The following is a 15,376-nucleotide window of genomic DNA, read 5'->3' on the forward strand; positions in this document are numbered from 1 at the left end:
CTGACCTATCCCAAGTCTATTTATGTGTAACCTCACGATTAAATCTCGAGATAAATCCGAGTACAACTCGGTTTCTTTTTTTTTCTCCTGCAGACACGGACTTCTCCAGTAATCTCTCTGTTTACGCATTTTCTGTTGTTCAAAACTTCTGCAAACTCTTTATAGGATATAGTAGAATCTATATGAAGGTATATCTACACTTTAGTCACGGTGGGACTCCAATTTCGACTTCAAACAGGACCCGATGTCACATCCTTCCCTGTTTAGCTCTCTTCCCCTTTCACGGCTTGTTCAGCCCAAGTTACTCGATACAAACACATTCACGGACCCTGTTTAGCTCTAGGAAGCCCATCCCAACAATTCCCAGTGATTGAATCACTATAAAACTCTTCAAAAATTCTAACCCTAACTGCCAGGCGAGAAAGCTTCTTTTCCCGCCAATTTCCAATTTTGAAATGTGGTTGCCCCTATCCAGAGTAGGGGTGCCTTTAGTAATTTTCCGGGACATTTTCCACACTTTTTCGGGGTTCCACCGGGGTACTTCTGGGGCGCTTCCGGTACACTATCAATGGAGGTCCAAATGCCACATTTTTATCCAATTTCGCCGCAAAACCTTATTCTTCTAAAAACACCTACAAATAAATAAAACAACCAAATAAGTACAAAATCGAGCAGTAACAATATATAGAATCGGGGCATATTAGACACAAAAATGTGTCTATCAAAGAGCGATCCTTCCGACAGGCTCGGTGGATAATTCTTTCCGAATGGTGACTCGAGGATAAAATTGGGTACCACACAATCGAGAGGATATCATCATGCTTAAAGAACAAAAACGCATTTACAAGAGGCCCCTAATCATGATGAAAACAAGATATAGACCTGCAGGAACACCAAAATGAGATAAGGAACCCCATGAGGCAAGCAAAATTACGGAGTATAAAGAACCAAGGCAAACGAAGACAAAGACTCACCGGGAAAGCAATACAGCAGCAACAGGAAGGAGCACATCACAATCTACCATCAAAGACATGAAGCTTGAAGAACACATTAAACCCCAGAGACAAACAAACAGTAGAGGAAAGAGAAATATGAAAAATATTTCTCCCTTCCACTAGTATTTATACATGAAATTTAATAAAGACGCACCATCGGGAAAGAAGGAAAATGACAACACGTGTAATAACTACGCGGAAATCATTGAGATACATTGAATAAAGAAGATTAACCAGATATTCTCGCATTATTCCACTTGCAGAATATTTATACGAGAAAAGGCAAAATGTAGGGGCGAAATATCGCACAAAGCTAATCCACAGCCTCCCCTCAACTAAGACAATCATTAGCACGAAGAGGAAGGAAACCTGGCGAGGAGTAATCCTGCGACAATGAAAAAGATATATGAAGAGGAGCCACACGACTAGTCAAGGCGACACCTATCAAGATATGTGCGCAGAAGCAACGCGAGAAGACAACGACATCTTCAATGAGCCTGGCGAATGAGACAAACTGATATAAGATCAGCACAGATATCTTGCATGTGATCATCAGTTGTCTTCTACTGATGTATCTGCCTATATAAGAATTCAAATAATGAAGAAGAATGCAGTCAAGAAAGAGAATCAAGAACACCTAGAGAGAAAAGAGAGAAAGTCATTAAAGCTCACTTCAATTTTTAGGTCTTCCATTGTTATATGTTCAATATCTTTGTAATCTTTATAAAGTTCCATACTAATGTCAAGTGGTGTATAATCTCATTAATGTCAAAGTTGATTCCAATAACTTAGGCTTTTTGTTATTATCATTTCATCGGGTGTGGCTATAGGATTTTCGGTAGTTACAGAGGGTGGTCTTTTTAATTGGATTAATGCCCCTTCAACCAAAAGAAGTGCCAAGTTGTTTGCTCAATGTATCTTTGCGACAGTTTGACCTCTACGTCGTGGATATGATCAATATCCAACACCTTTACAAATATAGAGCCAGATAGTTTCCCCATGGTTGGTATTTGGTGATACTCGATCTTTTTTGCCCCAAGGTGAAGGAAAAAGTCATTTTTTCACCTTCTTACAGGTGCAATTGCAGAATGTTGGGCTAGGATAATTAGAGCCACATAATTGATGGATAAGTGGCTGGGAATAGTCTTATCACCTTGTGATCAAAACAATATGTTTTTTGTCCCTTCAGAATTCATTGCGGACAATTAATTTGAATTTAAAGACCAACCGTTACAAAATATCTTGGATAAGAATATGCAATATGTGGAGTAAATGCAGTCTATGGACTGATTAAAGTTTCAAGGACGAAAATATATAGGGGGTCGTCTTCTATACGCGGGAAAGAAAACTTCCACGAAGTTTCGACTATATTTACAGCTATTGACCACGACTAGTAAGTATTCATTCACCAGAGATATCATAATCTAAATGTACATACCGCATCGCTTGCTGAACTCATATTATATTGCAACTTAATTTACTCTTAAACATCAGTTTTAAGTATTATAATTTCTGAAATTTTGGTCTCTAATTGACTTCTGAATATTCTAAATACAAGTGCATATCTTATAATGGCAATGGAAAGAATTCTTGCTAATGGTGTATCACAAATCTTGAACAAGTTGGTTCCTGTTGTTGCTCAAGAAATTAGTCTAGCATGGGGTGTTAAAGATGAGTTGAAAAAGGTTCAAAGAACATTAGACATGATTCTTGCTGTCATAACCGATGCTGAAAGGAGACAAGAGGAGGAGGAAGCTGTGAGACTTTGGTTGAGATCGCTTAAAGACGTTGCTTTTGACGCTGATGATGTGATGGACGATTTCACCTACGAAACTCTGCGCCGGGATGAAAGAGGGAACCACTTGAAGAATAAGTTACTCGATTTCGTTTGGTTTTCCAACAACCCACTTGGTTTTTCTTTCAAAATGGCTGGTAAAGTCAGAAATATTAACCGACGATTAAATGAAATTACTGAAAATATGAACAAGTTTCAGTTGCAATCTGCATCAGTTAATAATACTTCTATGGTTCATGGTGAGAGTAGTGACCACCGGAGACGTCGGCAAACTGCATCCGTCATCATCCAATCTGAAGTTGTAGGAAGGAAGGATGACAAGAACAAGATCATAGACATGATAACAAAGGCGACTGCATCATCATCATCGTCAGATGTCAATCAATCTTCGGAAAAGGTTTCTATAATCTCTATTGTGGGGATGGGTGGACTTGGGAAGACAACCCTTGCTCAACTCGTGTACAATGACGAGTTGGTAATTAAACAGTTCGATCAAAGAATATGGGTCTGTGTATCTACAAATTTTGATGTGGAAAACATCTTCATAAAAATTATGGAATCCATCACTCTGGATAAGTTCGATAGCGTATCAAGTTTCGATCTATTGGTGAATAAGGTTCAAGAAAAGCTCCAGGGGAAGAAATTCTTGCTAGTGCTTGACGACCTGTGGAACGAGAATGCTCTTCAGTGGGAGAGACTCAAGAATTCATTTCATGTTGGTGCTCAAGGGAGTAAAATATTAATCACTACACGAAACATCCAGGTTGAAAATGTTGTGAAGGGGAGCGATCGTCCATACCAATTGAAAAAATTACAAGAAGATGAGTGTTGGTCTATTATAGAGAAAAAAGCATTTTCTCCCGGTGGAGCATTGAAGACCCCAAACATGACAAACATTGGGAAAGAGATAGCAAACAAGTGTAGTGGTTTATCACTTGCAGCGAAATTCCTTGGAAGTCTAATGCACTCGAAAAATGAAGAAAAAGATTGGTTGTCGATTAAAGAAAGTGGCATCTGGAATACACAAGAAGGTCAAAGCGAAATCCGACCGGTATTAAAATTGAGTTATGATAACTTGTCGCCTCATCTGAAACAATGTTTCTCTTATTGCTCCATCTTCCCCAAAGGTTCGGAGATTAGAAGGGAAATTCTTATTCATTTATGGATGGCGGAAGGGTTCTTTGAGCCATCGTCTAATATTGTTGGAAATGAACGATCGATGGAAGAAATTGGAGAAGAATTTTTTGATAGCTTGCTGTGGAGCTCATTTTTGGATGGGGTGAAAAAGAATGAGTTAGATGACATAGTTACGTGCAAGATGCATGATCTTGGACGAGACGTTGTTGGGAATCGTGAATGTGCAAGTGCAAATATAAGTTAGTTGGAAAATAATTCTGATATTCGACGTTTACAGTTCATATCGGATGACGGTTTATCAGAGAGATGTTCCAAAGCCTTGAGTGAATTGAAGAAGTTGTGGACATTTATCGCTCTCGAACCAAATAATAATATGATTGATTACAAATTCTCAAGTAACAAGAAATTGCGTGTGCTATATTTTGGTCGTAGTGCTAAAGGCTGTCCAGAGGTTACATATCCTGCGGCTAGTAAGATAAGGCATTTAAGGTACTTTCAGATTTCCGGTTTAAAACTTATTAATATGCATGATGATGAATCCATCGGTAAGCTTTACAATTTGCAGACGTTGGTATTAAGTGGGTGTGGCTCTGTCCATAATGTTCTTAAGAACATGGGATCCTTGAAAAATCTCAGGTTCCTTGATATCTCGTCTTCGGATATTAAAAAACTACCTGACTCTGTCACTAGTCTATGTAATTTGCAAAGATTGGATCTTAGTCATTGCAAGAGCTTAACCACCTTTCCCAACTCTGTCACCTGTTTGAAATACCTGAAATTTCTTGAATGTGTTTTACACCTATTGAAGAACTACCAGGGTTCATCATCAACCTTGGCAATCTGCAGACATTAGATGTCAATGGCTGTGAAAAATTAAAGTCCCTAACCAAGTATGTGGCGGGTCTCGCTAATTTGAGTTCAAAAACTGCCCATTGGTTGAAGCATTACCAGAAGATTATGGAGCATTGTGTCAGTTAAGGTCCCTTGACCTAGAAGGTACTGGAATCAACGTATTACCAGACTCCTGTTCAAACCTTCACAATCTTGAGGTGCTGCATCTTTTCCACTGTGAGCTTCCCAAAGATGTAAAGAGTTTTACAAAACTTCAAAGATTTCGTTACACTTATCGGGAAAAACCAATTATGCTGGAGGGTGTAGGAAAACTAGTTCGCCTTCAAGGTTTGATTAACGCTGTGCCGGATAAACTAATAAATGAAGCTGAATGTAACGTTGGTGTTGAAGAGTTGGGAAACCTAAACTTTCTAGAGGCACTAGATATTGTGAATCTTGAAAACGTGAAAGACCCAATTGATGCTGAGAGAGCAAATTTAAAAGGAAAACAGAATCTTCGTGAATTGGGTCTATGTTGGGGTAAAAGAGAAGAAGAGTTGAGCGCGATGTGGTGGGACCAGAATGCATGTAATGATCTTCAAGTGTTGCAAGCTCTCCAACCTCCTCCTGGTTTGACAACATTGGGTATTATTACCTTCATGGGGTCGGATCTGCCCTCGTGGATATGTCCATCTTGTCTTCCAGAATTGGCATATTTGAGAATTGTAAATTGCAGCGGAATGGAACAGCTACCAGCATCTATTGGGCAGCTCCCAGTTTAGATATTGGTGGATTTCCTTGCTTAATCGAACTTTATCTTAATGATCTGTTCCTTCTGGAAGAATTGTGTCCATATCCTCATCTTCAGCTTCTGAGGATTATTGACTGCAAATGTTTGAAGGAAATCCCTTCGTTTCCTTCTTTGACGACATTGGTATTGGTGAAGGTCGACCCCAAGTTAGTATTCTCAGTTGGGAGAAACAAGACATCTCTCACACATCTATGGTTGAAGAATATTGAGGAGCTTACATACTTCCCAATGAACATACTCCAAAGCAATTGTAATCTTCAACTTCTGCGGATAAAAAATTGCAATCTGTTTGAAGGATTTGGTGTAAATGATGATGAGAATAAGAACGACTCCCCTAAATTCCATGGTGGTTCCATTCAGAAATTGATGTTGCAGGACTGCCCAGTTCTTAAGTTTCTGCCAGACTTGCAAGGATCGACTTCTCTTCAGCAATTGACCATCTTCAATTGCCCACAACTGAAGAAATCTTTAACATATGATCTGAAATCCCTCTCATTTCTTAAAGAATTGTATCTTGATTTTAATCAAAGAGAAGAGCAGCGAGGCGATCCATCTAATATGTATGACTTGATTAATTTGATGAAGATGTAGGAGGGACTCTCTCTGTAGGAGTGAAATATCGCACATGTTAGTAAGCATGCGAAGGGAAGACTATATAACTTAATCGAGGGAGATCCCATGTAGCAAGGTTGAGATGACGCACCAGATGATGTCAGCAAAGTCACGAGTAAAATGTGAAGATCTATGCGAAGTATAGTCTGTGCGAGAACGAGTGATTGTACATGAGCGAGTGTATCGCATATAGATTCCGAAAATAAAAGATATCTTAGCTGTCATCCACTATGTATACACATATATAAAGAGAAAAGCAGGAGAGAGAAAGGGGAGACACACATTTTAGACACAATTGTAGAGAGAAAACAATATTTGTATTATTATTATCTCCTTCTTCTTCTTTCATCAACCTAGAGCTCCAAATACTCATTAATGAAGTCTCCATGTAATCTATATATAATTTTAACAATCATAGTGAACCCTAACCCCGTGGATGTAGATCACATTGATCGAACCACGTAAATCTGGTATCTTATTTTACAATTCTAGCACTTTAATCTTTATTTTGATTGTGATCATAGACTTAGATCTAGAAAATATCATAAGAGGTGTGTTGTGGGATTTCCTGCAACTACGCTCTCCTCGCCCTCTCCTTTTATGATTTCAGTTTTTGTCCCTCAATTAGTCAATTATGAAATTTCATTAACAAGTAGTTTCATCATATCTCAGGTTACAGAGTTGATTTTTTTCTCTATTTCTGGGTTGGACATTGATGTAAATGCTTATGTACACATCTATATGTTTCCAAAAGCATTCGATTTTTTCTAGAGAGATTTTATAAATTATCACCAGAAAATCAAGTTTGTTTGATGAATTTACGTATATTCTTTACAGGATTAGCTTGGGTTTTCTTCTCATTTCTATTTCCTTTATAGGTTATAGAAGTATATGAATGGCTAAGGAGAGGAGACTGTAGGTGTGTGCAATTGTGGAAATGCTCAAGGCTGAGACCAGGTCGGTGAAAATGCAAAATGACCCTTCAATCTTTCAACCAATACAACCTTTTCAAAATAGAGATAGATCACAGACAGAACAATGAAAATTACATATAAGTTACAGGTTTTTGGCAGCTCAATAGATCACCAAGCTTAAATTTTATACAAGTACACGAACAACCTAATAAATTATGGGTATCGAGGGTTCATAGATCGATCAAAGAAACAAATTACAGATAATAAGAACACAAGATCTTAACGTGGTTCGGCACTAACGCCTACGTCCACGGACAAATCCCCGAAGGGAGAATTATTATTGATCTCCATATGTTTGATCATTCTGGGATAATTTCGGTTACATTAGAACACTCGTATTTATAGAGTGGTAAACTATAAGTGTTGTTGACTAATTACATGATAAGAAGCATATCTAGATAACAAATTGGATTACAGCATATCTTGGAAGCTTCTCTTCACGTATCTTGATTAAGTCCATGGTAGTTAGATTGGTTTTATCCTCTTTTCCAGTAAGTGTCTTGACTGCTTGTGTTGCCTCGGACCTTTACTAGACTTTAACCTCGGCTACTTGTGTGTGACAAACTCTAATATTCCAATACCCCCCCTCAAGTTGGACACGGAATGTTTTGAAGTGTGCAACTTGAAAATTGTTGAACAGAACTCTGTATCCATGAACCGTCGATGATTATTATCCATGGAACTTGAACTTGGACTTGAAATGACCCATGTAACAACACTTGAGATCGGATGATGAGAAATATGGAAAATTCAAAGTCTTCCACAAATCGTGTACCAGAATGGTAGATGATAAATGAGCAGTTGAACTACTACATTTATGAATTAGCTCATAAACTTAGGAGCTAGGTTGATCTTGCATAAAGATCTAAAAGGAAAGAATCGACCAGTGAAACTTGGTGAAATCATATTTATATCGCATAATCGATAACCAATCATCCGTTTTATTTTGCATCTCCTATTCCTCAGGGAGAAAGTTGTTTTGAATATGATCACAAACTGATCATTATTAAGTCTGTGGGTGTAGCCATAGCCGGGAATCAGACAAACCGTAAGGCGAAACCAAAATGGTATGGAAAACCACGAACTTGAGAGCAGGAAAGAAATACTTGATGTAGTACATTAATTATTAGTTGCTCAAACTAATAAAATTAATTTGATTGTTCAAATGATAATGTCGAATGAACAAGGCATAATGAACTAGTTACAACTAGTATAAGATACGTCCAGTTGAAGAACACAGATGGACGTCAAAAGAGTTTTTCTTGAATCAAAACTAGTTTCGAAAATATTTTCAGGAAACCCATTGTGAATGGATTGTGTTGTATAAATAAATCCCCAACATATGGTTAAAAAACTCAGATGAAGAGTTTGTTTAGAAGAAATAACAGTTAGTCACTGAGATATAGTGATAGACGTGTAACTGTTGAAGAGAGTTTTCTGGAATGAAAACTGATTTCGGAAAAGTTCCGAGAAAATCCATAGAAAATAGATTGTGATTGTGATGAATATATCCCAAAAAATATGAGACATGATAACACGTACATCTTTCATAAAGATGCAAAGTTGATTTAGTTGGTAGTATAATGATCAACTACCTATTTAAAGAATATCTGCTCATAAGATTAGAGCAAGATGCGGACAACAAGATCTTGGAGATCCTGGATTATGATCTAAATGTAGATATATTAGATCATTAAAAAGACTTTTTCCTCACTGAATACTACAGATTTCCAAAGATTTTAAGGAAACCAATGATTAATGGGTTGAGATTGAATGAATAAACCCTCAAGATATGGGTCAAGAGCTGAAAACAAAATAAGGTCCAATTAATATGACCCGTAAAAAAGATAGCAGATAAACAATAAATCGGAATTGAAACACAATCTTTTGCTCAGAATTATGTTCCAATAGACGAAAGGTTTCGAGTATGATAATAAACTTGATCATCATTAGGTCTACAGTAGTATCCATAGTCGGAAACCATTACAAGAAACTAATGATGTTGATTGAGAACAACCAAACCAGCTTGGTTGAAAGCCTGAACAAGACCAGATCAGAATATTGGATTAACAAAATTATACCCAACAAGAAGTTGATCTGTAGCGAGAAAGATAATAACTCATTGATAAGTGAAACAGGTTATTCTAGCTTAGAATGAGAACCTAAAATCCACTTACATCTGTGGATGCATTAGAGACACGCCAAAAACAAGACTAGCAAACATCGTCTGTAATGGGAATACTCTACCATTTACAACACGAGAACAAAGAAAAATAGCCACTTAGACCTGAAAAACATAAAATTAATAATCACCCATTGAGAGAAAATAGACGAATATTAAAGATTTTAGTCCGAACAAAATCGGTGAAGTGATAACAAAAAAAGATTGAAAGCGGAAGCATTTGAGCGGATCTCCCCGCTCTGATACCATAATAAATTATGGGTATCGAGGGTTCATAAATCGATCAGAGAAACAAATTACAGATAAAAAGAACACAAGATCTTAACGTGGTTCGGCACTGACGCCTACGTCCACGAACAAATCCCCGAAGGGAGAATTATTATTGATCTCCAAATGTTTGATCATTCTGGGATAATTTCGGTTACATTAGAACACTCGTATTTATAGAGTGGTAAACTATAAGTGTTGTTGACTAATTACATGATAAGAAGCATATCTAGATAACAAATTGGATTACAGCATATCTTGGAAGCTTCTCTTCACTTATCTTGATTAAGTCCAGTTCTTGATTAAGTCCATGGTAGTTAGATTGGTTTTATCCTCTTTTCCAGTAAGTGTCTTGACTGCTTGTGTTGCCTCGGACCTTCACTGGACTTTAACCTCGGCTACTTGTGTGTGACAAACTCTAATATTCCAATACAACCATCGAACACCAACACTCAATTACACGAGAAGTATGTTTATTCATACAATGCTTCATTGAACCAAAATCCATATCCTAACTTTCAAGCTCCCGGTTTATAGTTTATGGCCTTGGAAAGAACTTCCTCTTGCGTTTTATACCAAAGGGAGTCACCTCTTTGTCGCATCTGTCCTTTCCATGCCATACATGCTGAGGAAGATAACGTCGAAAGTAAAACTCAGTCGATGAAAGATGAGATGCTCCAGACACACGAACTTGTGCTAAACCTGGTCGCCATTTATCGTCTCCCATAGATTTAAGATATAGGTAACAAACCGGTGATTTAACACAGGGACCCGTAACTCGAAATTCATCTATAGTGCACATTTGGAATGGTTTTTTTAGTTTCTCGTCATAAACATCAGGTTGTAACGGATCAACCTGTCTCATGTGTTTGGAGTTCAAATGTTTCACCACAATGTCATTTGATTTTATATCTCCAAATCTAATGCTCACATTGTTGGATGTTTCAGCCCCATGTGCACATGTTGTTTGTATAATAACTGTGTAGCTGCAGTTCTCCTGCATCACATAGGAGGATTAGTTACATTAGTATTTATCCCGCCAAAAGTTGAACCAAACTAGACCGTAATCACGGAGTACTCGATAGAAAAGGAAAAAAATCAGTTAATATTTGAAGAAATTTAGAAATGTCATTTTGTAAAAAAAGGTGGCGAGAAGTTATGGTAGACGTTACTAATATCCATTTTTCCAAGAATTTTTTACCTTCATTGTTGACTCTGTTGAAAGATGATCTTCTTGCGCTAGTGATGATCCACAAATGACAAGAGCAAAAAGAACCCAGAAGGAAAAAATGGATGTTTGGTTCCTCACCATCATCTTAATTTATTGATCAATATCTTAAATTAACAAGAGACACTTGTGAATTTCTATCGACACGTCTATGCGTTTTTGTAAAGCTCTCCAAAGCAACAGTAGGTTTACTTGTCAGGTTCAAAAGTTAAAGATTCCAAGGCTTCTATACAATTTTTTAGTGTTTTCTTCGAAACCCATGTCTTGTTAAAAGAGTTTAATTCCTTATCTTTACCGCTTTACTGCTTCACTTTCTTTGGTATATATTATGAGCTAATTGGTATCATTTGTTGCATCAACTTTTTTAGTGTTTTCTTCGAAACCCATGTCTTGTTAAAAGAGTTGGATTCGTTATATTTTACCGCTTTACTTTCTTTGGTATATAATTCCTTGCTGATTAAGAGCTAATTGGTATCATTTGTTGCTAATCTTAATCAACTTTGGGTTTATGATAAAAAAGTGGTTTCATTTCTTTTTTTTGTGTTGCCTAGCTTTCCATTTCCTTTGCAATTGTAAATGTCAGTGGTATCTATGTTGTGTTAGGTGCTAGGCGTGGCGAGGCGCCAAACACTTTCACGACTCGTTCGCCTAGCTCTAATTTGCTAATTGTGCCAGCTGTATATATAAAGCAAGATCAATCCAACCGTTGGTAAACTGATCCAACGAATGAACTGCTGCTTCCTTATTAAGCTCTCCCGCAGAGTCGTGCGGGATAGCACTGCTTTTTTATTTTTTGTTTACTTCTACATTTTCAGTTTTCTTGAAAACAGGGGATCTTTGGAAAATCTCAGATTCCTTGATATCTCATCTTCTTCAGATTTTAAGGAACTACCTGATTCTGTCACTAGTCTATGTAATTTACAAAGATTGGATCATTCTAACTCCGGTACTGGTATGAAATATCAAAAATTTCTTGATATGTGTTTTACACCTATTGAAGAAGTACCTGGTTGCATCATCAACCTTGGAAGTTTGCAGATGTCAATGACTGTAAAAAATCAAAGCCCTGACAGAAGTCAGCTGCAGGTCTTGCTAATTTGACGATTTTTAAGTCAAAAAATACCCATTGGTAGAAGCATTACCAGAAGATCTTGGAGCATTAACTCAGTTAAGGGCCCTTGACCTAGAAGGTACTAGAATCAAAGTATTACCAGAGTCTTGCTCAAACCTTTCCAATCTTGAGTTGATGCATCTTTCCCAATGTGAGCTTCCCAAAGATGTAAAGAATTTCACAAAACTTAAAATATTTCGTTACACTAAAGGTGAAAAAATATTTCGATACACTCATCGTAAAAAACCAATGTCATGATATGACAGTTAGTAGTGATCGATTTAGTTCGATTATACTTAACTCTGTATTTTTAAACAATCAAAAAAAAAAAAAAAAGCGTAACAACCAAATTCATATATTCTTGTCATAAAAAAAAAAGAAAAAGGATGGAGGAAGCATGCATACGCTAAAATTATCTTCTTCTCTTGGATTTTTCTCCTAATGCTTCGAGTGAAACAAGGCTATTCACATGAGGAATTGCTTTAATGCCGCTCCTTAGGTTTTCATCCCATAGTTTCTTTATTGTAATTTCCGAGCAGTCATAACAAAAGACACTTTCACCATCCGACATAAGAACTTGATTGCTCTTTGTAACTGCAAACGGCATATACGCCGCATCCTTGGTGCATGGAAAACAAAATTTCTTACTTCAACTCAAGGAGTCAATGAACTCATGCAATTTCGTCTCATACCTGCCAAACTTTTTCTTTTTCTGTAATTCCCATATGTGAATAAATTTGTCTTCTTCTCTTACATGAACAACACGTAAATTTCCACGTAACAGCTTAGTAGGAATACTGGCTAGTTCAGTTCTGGCATATCCGGTTAATGGCTAGTCCATCCGTGGAAAAAATTTACTATCTAGTCCAAAAACATGTTTTTGGACTAGATTATTTACTCTCTAGTCCAAAAACTTCTTGAAGACTATAAAGTGTATTATATAAATTCCTAAAACACCCTTCCAGGTCTAATTAGTATCAACGCATGTAAATGTTACTAATAGTATGTTAATACATACTAGTAGTATCAATACGGTGATACTACATATTAATATGTAATGTACTAGTAGTAACAAAAATATCTTATTGTTACTAGTAAATTATGTAACTACTTTACTATACTAAACTAGTATACTACTATAGTATAGTATACTAGTAATTAGTAGTAACTAGTACTAGTAGTAAAATATGTAGTATCAATACATAACAATATTTTTTGATATGTAGTATCAATACATAACATACTACATATCAATATATAACATACTACATGTCAATATGTAGTATCACTACATAATTAACATATTACATATCAATATGTAGTATCAATATATAACATATTACTACTAATATACTAGTATACTAGTTACTACTAGTATACTACATACTACATATGTTATTACTACATATTACATACTAGTTACTACTAGTATATTACATACTACATATGTTATTACTACATACTACATACTAGTTACTATTAATTACTACTAGTATACTAGTTACTATTAGTATATACTACTAGTATACTATACTACATATCAATATATAACATACTACATGTCAATATGTAGTATCAATACATAACATACTACATATCAATATGTAGTATCAATACATAACATATTACTACTAGTATACTAGTTACTACTAGTATACTATTAGTATACTACATACTAAAAATGTTATTACTACATACTACATACTAGTTACTACTAATATATTACATACTACATATTACATACTAATTACTACTAGTATACAAGTATACTACATATTACATATGTAGTAACATATGTAATATTATACGTAATGTTATATATTAGGGTTAGTAGAGTAAATTTACTTTTTTCAAAACTTTTTTGGACTACGGAGTAAATATTTTTTGGCGCTGGACTAGCCAGTAATTTGGGTCGGGTTTTATGGATTAAACAGTAAATCACTCAACAATTTAAGATAAAATTTAAAGACAATCCTTTCCGGTGAAAGTGGTGGTAACGGGATCCACCGGAACCCCTCGTCTGCTAAGTCGAAAGTCACAATTTCAGTTTCCCAGGAGTGTAGCCAGTGAAGAGCCCCGTTTGCACAAATACCAGGGCCCTTTAAAAATTGAATTTTTTTTTTTTTTGAATATTCAAAAATTCTTATATCTTTCCACCCATGACCACCACCCAAAGTGTATACTTGAGCTCTATAAATGAATAACTCACTGTAGATCCGAACAACTTTATACTCGTCCAACGAGTTATGGTAACCAAATCCACAAATAATATATGCTTTACCGTTGCTGACTGCAGGAAGGTAAACATATTCCTTGCTGATGGGATTGCATATGTATATGGGATCCTGGGAAATTGTTGAGAAACAAACCAAGCCATATGTAAGAGTAATGCCCATGCATATCAATATCTTCGTATTGCTGTCCTCCGTAAAAGAATTTGGAATCTGGATACTTCCCAAACAGAAAAAGGAGACCTACCTTGATATTTGCAGTTTATTATGGTTTCGTAAGGTAATCGTCATAATATATCTAGCATTATGTCAGGACAGCAGTACAATCTTGTGGTATAGTTTCTCTGCGAATAATAAAATAAACAAAAAAATACTAGTAGCCACACAACACGGCATCTAATTTGCATTTGGAGCCTTTGGACTTTGCTGCGTTCCTTAACAATTTATGGTGTTCATGGTCGCTTAATGACAGAAAAGACAACAATCCATTTTGTTTTCCCATTATCAAAAATTACATTATGTAGAATTGTCTCAGTAGAAAGGTGACAAATGTCAACAATTCATTGATATTGATTAGCAATTGACCTAATATTATATATTGTCCCCATAATTCCTACAACAAAACATATTACTATGATGACCAAATGGATTACGAAACTAGGTAGCGGAATTTTCTTTCTGAAAATCTCAAGGTAGAAAGCAATGGGAAGTATAGCAGATACGAAAATACAAACGAAGGAACCAGTTAGGCTAAGAACAGTTTCAAAGAAGGGGATGGCAATTGCTAAAATAAGAACAGTTATTAGAAGTAAAGACCCGGCTGCACACCGTATGACAGTTCTCCTCCGCAAAGGCATTTTAGCTGGTAGATGTCGTTCCACTTCAGATGCCATTGGGACGGTTAAAAAAACATACTTGGTCATCGGTACAATGACTGCTGCCCATAGTGCAATCTGTGTAAAACTAAATGCATGGGCATGCTCAGCGTAAATTGTGAGGCAACCCCAGGACCAAACATTTTAGCTCCCAAAAATGCCAAAAATGTGTATAGAGTCGCCATTGCACCAAAGCTTAAAAAGGAAATCTGCACCAAATACGATTCACTAATCAAAAATTAAGTAGGGAATTTTAACAAACTACCACACTTCCAACTTCATGTTTCAAAAACTGCCACCGTTTTTTTCAAACTTTATTAAATGCCA

General features: G+C 36.3%; 3 protein-coding genes across 3 annotated transcripts; 2 read left to right on the forward strand and 1 right to left on the reverse strand.

The window, feature by feature from the left end:
* The first annotated feature begins 2,566 nt into the window (after window positions 1-2,566).
* Window positions 2,567-4,171, forward strand: LOC113326185 (putative disease resistance protein RGA3). The gene has a single exon (XM_026573958.1). The coding sequence runs from the start codon at window positions 2,567-2,569 to the stop codon at window positions 4,169-4,171; it is 1,605 nt and encodes a 534-aa protein (XP_026429743.1).
* Window positions 4,172-4,300: 129 nt separating this feature from the next.
* LOC113326186 (disease resistance protein RGA2-like) lies at window positions 4,301-6,160 on the forward strand. Its single transcript, XM_026573959.1, has 3 exons — window positions 4,301-4,622; window positions 4,870-5,403; window positions 5,508-6,160. Exons 1-3 carry the CDS (start codon window positions 4,301-4,303, stop codon window positions 6,158-6,160), a joined length of 1,509 nt encoding a protein of 502 aa, XP_026429744.1.
* Window positions 6,161-9,751: 3,591 nt separating this feature from the next.
* On the reverse strand, window positions 9,752-10,944 carry LOC113326149 (embryo-specific protein ATS3A-like). Its single transcript, XM_026573928.1, has 2 exons — window positions 10,806-10,944; window positions 9,752-10,601 (listed from the first exon to the last, which is right to left on the reverse strand). Exons 1-2 carry the CDS (start codon window positions 10,917-10,919, stop codon window positions 10,143-10,145), a joined length of 573 nt encoding a protein of 190 aa, XP_026429713.1. The 5' UTR covers window positions 10,920-10,944; the 3' UTR covers window positions 9,752-10,142.
* Between the last annotated feature and the right edge of the window lie 4,432 nt (window positions 10,945-15,376).

This window comes from Papaver somniferum, unplaced genomic scaffold (genome assembly GCF_003573695.1).
Source record: "Papaver somniferum cultivar HN1 unplaced genomic scaffold, ASM357369v1 unplaced-scaffold_10, whole genome shotgun sequence".
Taxonomy (NCBI): domain Eukaryota; kingdom Viridiplantae; phylum Streptophyta; class Magnoliopsida; order Ranunculales; family Papaveraceae; genus Papaver; species Papaver somniferum.